Consider the following 9,403-nt stretch of genomic DNA (forward strand, 5'->3'; position numbering starts at 1 on the left):
TTCTTGAAAAATCTTGTCAAATCTTCAAATATCTTGTTGTTTTGCTAAAAGTTCTTTTAAAAACCTTGTTGTTTATCATTTTCACATGTTAAAAGGTGGTTTTTAGTGAAGTTTTAAGCAAAATAATGTGTTCGGAAGTTTAAAGTTAACCGGAAAACTCATAGTGTTCTTGCCACATTCAAAGTGTTCTTCAAGTATTCACTTTTTGATCTTTGAAAAATTGCTTGGAAAGTTGTTTGTGTATTGGAAAGTGTTAAAAAAATTAAAATAATACAAACCATACTTGTTTGGTGAAACAAGTATGTCTTAGCCGAAAGCAGGACTGTTGTGTCAGTAGGAGATAGGGTTGAAAAGTCTACCAACCCACTGACATCTTTTTCAACGAAACAGAAATTCAACGAAACAAAATTTCAGTTTCGCCAGCAACGTTTTTGACGAAACAAAAGTTGGGTTTCGTCAACCTCATTTGGGCCTTAAAACAATTTTTGTTTCGTCAAAAGCCCAAAAGTTCCTTGTGATTCGTCGAGCAAAAAGGAACCACTTGTTTCGCCAAAATTGTGCCTGTGTTTCGTTGATTTTCAAAAGCCCAAAAGACTTGGGCCCCTTTGTTTCGCCAGTTACAAATTAAAAAATTTCTGTTTCGTCAAGTGGGCCTACTTTTCAAAAGAGCCCAAAACAAAAACTCGGTTTCGTTGACTTTCAATTATAAAGCCCAAAAGCAGATCCCTGTTTCGTCATTGATTGGGCCCTTAATTTATTTTTGGGCCTTAAACAATTCTATTTCGTCAACCATCAAGCCCAAATTAAAATCTATTTCGCCAAACTTGTAACAAAAATTCTGTTTCGTCACTCTTCAAAAGTCAAGAACTGTTTCGTCAAGATTAAAATTACAAAGTCTGTTTCGTGAAACTGTTTCGTCGAAACACTTTGTAAATTTAAACAGAAGGGTTGAAATTGTGATTTAACTGTGTGATTTAAGTGTGATTTTCAGGTATTCACTTTTCTTGATCAAATATGAACCCAAGTTGGTGGGGAACTCCGTCTCCGGATGAGGGAAAGTACAGGAATACCAGTTTATCTCCTTCATGGGCCGAATCTCCCGTATCAACTTGTCCTATAAAAGTGATGATGATAGAGAACAAAGTTAATCATAAACACGAACATTTGAGGAGAAAATGAGTTGCGTAAAGTTGATTTGTGTACTCTCATTAATTCAACAATATACGTTAATATTGAACGTATTAGCATATTTATTTATGGCAACAGTCTAACATTGACCCTGTTTTTTTTTTTACATAAAGTCATTTCATAGGCATTTTTTAACTGTTTTCTATATGGCTAGTTGGCTACAACTTTTTTTAGAACAGCCAACGAATCCTCCAAATGGGCTACTGGCGAAATTCACCACATCGGGATACACTCGCCTCCGAACCGGGGAAAACCCTCACCTAGGGCCGAAGCCCGTGAACACTCACCCAAAGGCACGACAGTTATATGTGGCTTGCGATGTGTAAAAACTTACAAGTGACGTTCAATACTTTGCAATTCGAAAGCTGATGTGATTCGTAAAAACTTACAAGTAAGGTATATTTCAAATGTATTACTGAATAAGAGATTCTATAACTGGAGAAAATATCAAAGGGAAATTAATATGGAATCCACCATTAGAAAGCATCAAATGGATAGCTTTCAATAGTTATTGCAAACAAAGTTCCATGGGTAGCCCGGAATATGGGACGAAGTATTGGATTCCATACTTATTAGCTTTAAAGTTGAAATTGAATTTATCTTTATTCATGCATGATTCACATGTTTCGGTAATTTATTTAGTCACCATCTGTAAATCCATCCTTGTTAAGTCCTTCCTAACACAAAATCCAATCAAATCAGTTTCTTTCCCCAGAGTTATGGCTTACAACTCAACACATGAGTATCTTAATATTGTGGATAGACTCACTGATGTCTACAATATTCCTAACAATATTACGGATTCATTGTTGGGATACCTAAAGTTTATATACCGATCAGAACTTGAAGATCGTTACAGCGCACCTATGTTATGGATTGGGATGTACATCGCGTTAGCGTCTCTGGTTTGCATCCTTTTCATGGTGGCTGATTTATTACATGGTTTATGTAGCAGAATGCTATGGGTTCCCTCTAAATATTTCACAATTAATTCTGCTTCTCTCACTGCAATATCTATTGCAATGAAGTTACCTGTGGATCTAACTGGTTCCATGCCGGGTTATGTGGACCAAGTGGCAAAGCTCGGAAGCATGGCCTTTATGTGTACCATGATGGCCAATTTACTGCCTTGTTTAGGAACCATGGAGAGCAATGAGCTTTTATCAAACCTCGCAGCTTTGTCTATTCAAGTCATCACCTTGGTTGTGAATGTTTGCATTCAAATGCAAACGGGAGCTGTATCCATATCAACCCATAAAGAAGACCCCCGTATCATACAACTTACTTCACCTACACATATAAGCACCCATCCTAATCCTGTATTACCCTTTATTTATGTGATTTTGTTAGTTTTCTTGTTGATAGTATATATATGTTCATCTTTGGCGATTCTAAGATCCAAACAGATTTTGGACTCCAAATACCAAAGTGGTCATGAGAGAGCTTCAAAACACATTCAACCATTTCCAGGAGAAATAGTAACAGTTGAGAAGCTACAAAACCATGTTAGAAAGCATTGGATGATGGTAGAAAGTGGCAGCTGTCTCCATTTCATAACAGCTTGCTTTCATACAACATCTGCTTCTGGGGTAATATGTCTATTAGTCACCATCTTACACACTTACACTATGTCCGGGACTATTAAAGCCATGTTGGCTAAGGACTATGATTCGGATTATGGCTGGTCCATGCTAGTAATTCTCATAGTACAATCTATCGGAGTCCTGATTGGTACAATTGTACCACTTTCTAGATGTTTTGCAACCTTAGAATTTAAAACGTCCTTTTCAATCCACTTTAAGGTCTTTAAAGTAGAACACCACTGGACTCGTAAGTTAAATGATTGGAGACAAGCTAGTATAAGACTCCCATTTCATAGCCGCAGACTGAACGTAGTCATCGAGACTTCCAAAAGGCTAATTATCTACATTTGTATACAACTTCAGGTGGGAGTTGTGGTGTTGTGCAAGATAATAGCCTTGATCCCGATTGTGTTTGTGATTTGTTTCCATTATTTGAAGGCCGTGTTTAGTTCATTGAGAAGATATGATAAGAACTTGGGACCTCTAAACCTGGGTATTCTCCCATATATTTTGTATTTTGAAAATGGGATGAGGGTTGGTAAGAGAACAATGGAAGCCTTTTCAAAATCAGTGAACGCATTGATACAAAAGGGTGCAAAAGGCCAACCCAATGATCTAATAAAGCTCATTGAAGGAAAATCTACTTTTGGTTTTCATGGAGTTGCAAGATTTGACCAGACTTATAATATTCCATCTTGGTCACCAGAAGTACCATTTCATGCTGCTTGTTGGAGATTACCTGTGGTAACCCTTACAGCGATTGCAGTTTCTCTTCCTGAAATCGAAAAGGAGGAAGTTGATTGCTTGTTGGAATGTGTTAGGGAAGGTCTATTATATGTTACATTGGTGGAAAAGAACCTCAATTTTATGTATGATTCTCAACAAGCAGCTGAAACTTTGTGGCGAGAAATTAGCACCAATAAATGGTTAGGAAAGGAGTTGCAAAACCCTGCTTTTCAAAAGTCTACAGCTGGACAGATTGTTAAATGGTTCAGGGATAACGCTACACATTACTTGGAGGGGGGAATCTGGAATAGGGATATGCACAGGCTTATTTGTGGCAACTCAATGTATCGTATAACCGAAACAATTCTGTGTACCTACAACACCAACATTGATGATGCCACGCTGAGCCAAAAGGAACTATTTGATAGCTTATCATCAATGATCGCCGACATAATCGCAGCTTGTCTCACCAACTTACCACAAATCATAATAATGAAATGTCACTACATGTCTGCGATAAAGGAAAGGCGGACCCGTGTCAAAGATGCAGCCCAGCTTCTAGGTGAGACTATAGAAATAATCAGACTCCTTCAAGATCATCGTATTCCACGCATGAATCCAAATGACATGCCATATCTCAACAAATGGCGTGGTTATATAAGTGATGAAGTAAGTTCATTTTTATTTGTTTTCCTTTTTCGATTCCGTCCTTTTGTACATATACTTATATTATTAACACTTGAGTATGAACCACAGTAACGCTAATGTGATTTTCATGGGCATGCATCTTTACTACTCGAAGTCTCAAAGTCATCCAGGACGGTCAACTATGTTCCTTCAAGAAGTGATTTGCACAATTAGCACCCACAAAGTATGGTGACCAAGTCCTTAGTTCTCATATTAATTTGTACTCTTCCAAGTTTTACTAGATTGTAAATTGTTGTCGGTTACAAGTGGTCGATTAGTATCTGGTGTGGCTTGAGGAATGCTTGGATGCATTTTCTTTTTGGATTTGTTGTCTTGGTATACCACCGTTGGTTTGATTATACTCTCTGTTGGTGTTTATCTTATCATGTTAACAAGTTACTACCAGTTTCACTTATTTAAGTTTTCTTCAAAATTAAAAAGTGATCACCACATTATTAATTAACTAATTTAGGTTGGTGTTATAACTTACAGCAATGGTGAAATTCGGTTTCATGTATATGAGGTATCGCTTGCCTGATGTGACATTTTCAAAGCAATTATTCACTTTTAAAAACATATTAATGTGTACATACCTACAAAAAGGACTTTGTCCTAGCGCTCGAGCGGTATCCAGTTGTGTAAAATGGTGTCTATCGCCAAGACAATGAGGGTTCCAAAATTACATAACACTTCCAAAACATAAATATTATAGTGTTTTCGATGGATATTCATTTGTAGTTATGTGAGGTAGGTTAGATTGTTGTTTAAAAGAAAAAAAAACAATGGGCCTATAATTCCTCACATAAATACAAATGAGAAAAAGGTACCCTCGTATTGGAATCCACCTACTTGATATCGCCATACTACTGGACGAAGATCGCCGCCTAGTTGAAAAAGTATCCGGAGATTCTATTGAAACTGCTTTGCGTCAGATGCATCAGGTAGTTCGTTTTTCATCTTTTATTTTGTAAAATCAATGACTCTTATTATATTCTTTTGGTTATTACCAACAATTCATAGGTTTCGAGGTTGAAGTGATTCGAGGATCCTGCTCGACTGACTGTTTGATTGGGTTGTTGATAAAACTTATTAGTGTGTTTCAAATGTTTTGGACTTGCACTTGGGTTGTTGGTAAAACTTGTTAATATGGTCATGTTCTTGGCTAATCTCACAAAATTCAGTATGCTAAAAGCCAACTGTTTGAACCGGTTTAGTAATTCAAATCCATATTTTGTTTTGCTTCCTTTACATTTCTACTTTCATCTCCAGTTAATTCAAATCCACAAAGTTTGTGTTAGGTTTATGTAATGATAACCCTGGGCTTATCGCTCAGTGGTTATGGAAATGGGGGAAAGACTCCTGGCCGAATGGTCTCGAGTTCGATTCCTGATCCACCCGGGTTTTACCGGCGCTGCATCGTCGTGTGTAGGACCGTGTTTCTGGACCGAAACTGTGATTAGTGTGAGATTAGTTCAAGACGGGAGAGATTAGAGAGATAAACAAACACTTCTGTGTATTAATCGGTAATAAAACATTACAAATCGGCCCGATTACTAGCTAACCGAACTAATAGCAAAGGAGTATACATTCGGGGAGAGACCAAGTGGTGATCTCTCCCTCACACAATAAAGCTCACAGGGAACTCTCAAATGAGCTCCCCTTCTCTCTCAATTTGCAAATGAGACAAATGGTTGGTATTTATACCCACACCCATTTGTCTAGCAAACACACATGGTCAAACAAATAACCCTCTCTTTTGACCACTTCAAACGAGCGGGTCAATACACGTTCGTTTGACCGTTTCACTAACTATTACAAATTCAGCGTAAAATAATAACTAATCTATTCGACAAGCATCGGACACAAAATCTGCATCAACAAATTCCCCTTGTCCGTTGTTGTCGAATGCTGAACATGCAACTGCAATCGATCTTCAGTCAAGTATTCATCTTCTCTGTATTAACAAATTCCCCCTTGATCGATGATCCAGGTAAGTAGTATCTTGACGCTCCTTGTAAAATATTTCCCCCTTAAAGTACGCGTATCCGTGTTGGGTGTTGTGCAATTTCCTCAATTGACCGATCTTCCGCTGATCTTCCAATACTCAACACATGAGTATCTTAATATTGTGGATAGACTCACTGATGTCTACAATATTCCTAACAATATTACGGATTCATTATTGGGATACCTAAAGTTTGTATACCGATCAGAACTCGAAGACCGTTTAAGCGCACCTATGTTATGGATTGGGATGTACCTCGCGTTAGCGTCTCTGGTTTGCATCCTTTTCATGGTGGCTGATCTATTACATGGTTTACGTAGCAGAATGCTATCGTTTCCATCTGAATATTTCACAATTAATTCTGCTTCTCTTACGGTAATATCTGTTGCAATGAAGTTACCTGTGGATCTAAGTGGTTCCATGCCGGGTTATGTGGACCAAGTGGCAAAGCTCGGAAGCATGGCCTTTATGTGTACCATGATGGCTAATTTATTGCTTTCTTTAGGAACCATGGACAGCAATGAACTTTTATCAAACCTCGCAGCTTTGTCTGTTCAAGTCATCACCTTGGTTGTGAATGTTTGCATTCAAATGCAAACGGGAGCTGTATCCATATCAACCCATAAAGAAGATCCCCGTATCATACAACTTACTTCACCTACACATATAAGTACCCATCCTAATCCTGTATTACCCTTTATTTATGTGGTTTTGTTAGTTTTCTTGTTGATAGTATAGATATGTTCATCTTTGGCGATTCTAAAATCCAAACAGATTTTGGACTCAGATTACCGATATGGTCTTGAGAAAGCTTCACAACACATGCAACCATCACCAGGAGAAATATTAACAGTTGAGAAGCTACAAAACCATGTGAGAAACCATTGGATGATGGTAGAAAGTGGCAGCTGCCTCCATTTCATAACAGCTTGCTTTCATCCAACATCTGCTTCTGGGGTAATATGTCTATTAGTCACCATCTTACACACTTATACTATGTCCGGGACTATTAAAGCCATGTTGGCTAAGGACTATGGTTCGGATTATGGCTGGTCCATGCTAGTAATTCTCATAGTACAATCTATCGGAGTCCTGATTGGTACAATTGTACCACTTTCTAGATGTTTTGCAACCTTAGAATTTAAAACGTCCTTTTCAATCCACTTTAAGGTCTTTAAAGTAGAACCTCATTGGACTCATAAGTTAAATGATTGGAAACGAGCTAGTATAAGACTCCCATTTCATAGCCGCACTTCCAAAAGGCTAATTCTCTGCATATGTATACAACTTCAGGAGGGAGTTGTGGTGTTGTGCAAGATAATAGCCTTGATTCCGTTAGTGTTTGTGATATGCGTCTCTTATTGTTTCGATTATCTGAAGTCCATGTTTAATTCATTGAGAGAAGATGAGAGGTTTCACCAAGATGTAATCATAGATATTAACCCATATATTTTGTATTTTGAAAATGGGATGTGGGTTGGTAAGAGAACATTGGAAGGCTTTTCAAAATCAGTGAACCCATTGATACAAAAGGGTGCAAAAGGCCAACCTAATTATCTAATAAAGCTCATTCGAGAAAACTCTACGGTTGGTTTTCATGGAGTTGCAGTATTTGACCAGACTAATGATGATGATGATGATTGTTGGAGTTTAAATGTGGTAACCCTTACAACGATTGCGGTTTCTCTACCTGAAATCGAAAAGGAGAAAGTTGATTGTTTGTTGGAATGTGTTAGGGAAGGTCTAGTATATGTCACATTGGTGGAAAAAAGCCTGGATGTTATTTATGATCACGTAATTCGTCAACATGCAGCTGGAACTTTGTGGCAAGAAATTAGATTCACCAAAAAATGGTTAGGAAACGAGTTGCAAAACCCTGCTTCTCAAAACGATCCACCTGGACAGATTGTTAAATGGTTCAGGGAGAAGGCTAAAAATCACTTGGAGTTCTGCTGGAATGATGATGCAGACGGTGATGATGCGACGCACAGGCGTATTTGTTTCAACTCGATGGACCGTATAACCGAAACAATTATACGTAGGTACGGCACCAACATTGATGATGGCACCGTGAGCCAAAAGGAACTATTTGATAGCTTATCATCAATGATCGTCGACATAATTGCAGCTTGTCTCACCAACTTACCACAAATCATAATAATGAAATGTCACTACATGTCTGGGAGAAAGGAAAGGCGGGCCAGTGTCAAAGATGCGGCCCAGTTTCTAGGTGAGACTACAGAAATAATCAGACTCCTTCAAGATCATGATATTCCAAACATGAAACCAAGTGACATGCCATATCTCAACAAATGGCGTGCTTATTTCAGGAATCCCTGATCAAGAAAAACTTCTTTGTTCTTCAAGTGATGATGTAAGTTCATTTTTATTTGTATTCCTTTTTTGATTCCGTCCTTTTGTACATACTTATATTATTAACACTTGAGTATGAACCACAGTCTGTAACGCTAATGTGATTTTCATGGGCATGCATCTTTACTACTCGAAGTCTCAAAGTCATCCAGGATGGTCAACTATGTTCCTTCAAGAAGTTGATTTGCACAATTAGCACCCACAGAGTATGGTGACCAAGTCCTTAGTTCTCATATTAGTTTGTACTCTTCCTAGTTTACTAGATTGTAAATTGTTGATGGTTACAAGTGGTCGATTAGTACCTGGTTTTCAGTGTGGCTTGAGGAATGCTTGGATGCATTTTCTTTAAGGATTTGTTGTCTTGGTATACCACCGTTGGTTTGATTATACTCTCTGTTGGTGTTTATCTTGTCATGTTAACAAGTTACTACCGGTTTCACTTATTTAAGTTTTGAATAAATGGATATTATTTCTTGACTTGAATAGAAGAGAGTTACAACCCCATTATATAGGGATATAAAATTACACTTAAGGACCTCTACAAATTATAATTAAACATAAGACACAATATTTAAATTATTATCTAACATCCCCCCGCAAGCGGAACGGTGGGGGACCAATGCGTAGCATCTGTCGAAACTTATGAAATTGAGAACTTGGTAGACTTTTAGTGAAGATATCCGCCACCTGAAGCTTGGTAGGAACGAACTTGGTTATGAGTTTTCCAGCGGTAACCAACTCCCGTAAGAAATGATAGTCAAGATCTATATGCTTCGCTCGTTTGTGTGAAACCGGGTTTTGAGTGAGAAAAATTGCACTTTGATTATCACAGAGGATGGTT

General features: G+C 37.9%; 2 protein-coding genes and 1 long non-coding RNA gene across 3 annotated transcripts; all 3 read left to right on the forward strand.

Annotated features, from left to right (window-relative positions):
* The first annotated feature begins 1,899 nt into the window (after window positions 1-1,899).
* On the forward strand, window positions 1,900-4,508 carry LOC118483252. The gene is made up of 2 exons (XM_035978842.1): window positions 1,900-4,166; window positions 4,254-4,508. The coding sequence occupies exons 1-2, from the start codon at window positions 1,908-1,910 to the stop codon at window positions 4,254-4,256; spliced, it is 2,262 nt and encodes a 753-aa protein (XP_035834735.1). The 5' UTR covers window positions 1,900-1,907; the 3' UTR covers window positions 4,257-4,508.
* A 1,915-nt stretch (window positions 4,509-6,423) lies between these two features.
* LOC118482777 lies at window positions 6,424-8,347 on the forward strand. Its single transcript, XM_035978439.1, has 3 exons — window positions 6,424-6,876; window positions 6,928-8,259; window positions 8,318-8,347. Exons 1-3 carry the CDS (start codon window positions 6,424-6,426, stop codon window positions 8,345-8,347), a joined length of 1,815 nt encoding a protein of 604 aa, XP_035834332.1.
* Window positions 8,348-8,423: 76 nt separating this feature from the next.
* LOC118483253 lies at window positions 8,424-8,863 on the forward strand. Its single transcript, XR_004870062.1, has 2 exons — window positions 8,424-8,563; window positions 8,649-8,863. It is a non-coding gene; the product is annotated as an uncharacterized LOC118483253 (long non-coding RNA).
* Window positions 8,864-9,403: the final 540 nt, after the last annotated feature.

The sequence above is a fragment of the Helianthus annuus genome, chromosome 10 (genome assembly GCF_002127325.2).
Source record: "Helianthus annuus cultivar XRQ/B chromosome 10, HanXRQr2.0-SUNRISE, whole genome shotgun sequence".
NCBI lineage: Eukaryota > Viridiplantae > Streptophyta > Magnoliopsida > Asterales > Asteraceae > Helianthus > Helianthus annuus.

Excerpts from the sequence above, each read along its gene's own strand:
- LOC118483252 (XM_035978842.1), top strand. The coding sequence starts at position 1,908 with ATGGCTTACAACTCAACACATGAGTATCTTAATATTGTGGATAGACTC.
- LOC118482777 (XM_035978439.1), top strand. The coding sequence starts at position 6,424 with ATGTTATGGATTGGGATGTACCTCGCGTTAGCGTCTCTGGTTTGCATC. Across the intron at positions 6,877-6,927 it reads TAAGTACCCATCCTAATCCT|ATATGTTCATCTTTGGCGAT; the intron begins GTATTACCCTTT and ends TTGATAGTATAG. Across the intron at positions 8,260-8,317 it reads CCAACATTGATGATGGCACC|CTTGTCTCACCAACTTACCA; the intron begins GTGAGCCAAAAG and ends ACATAATTGCAG.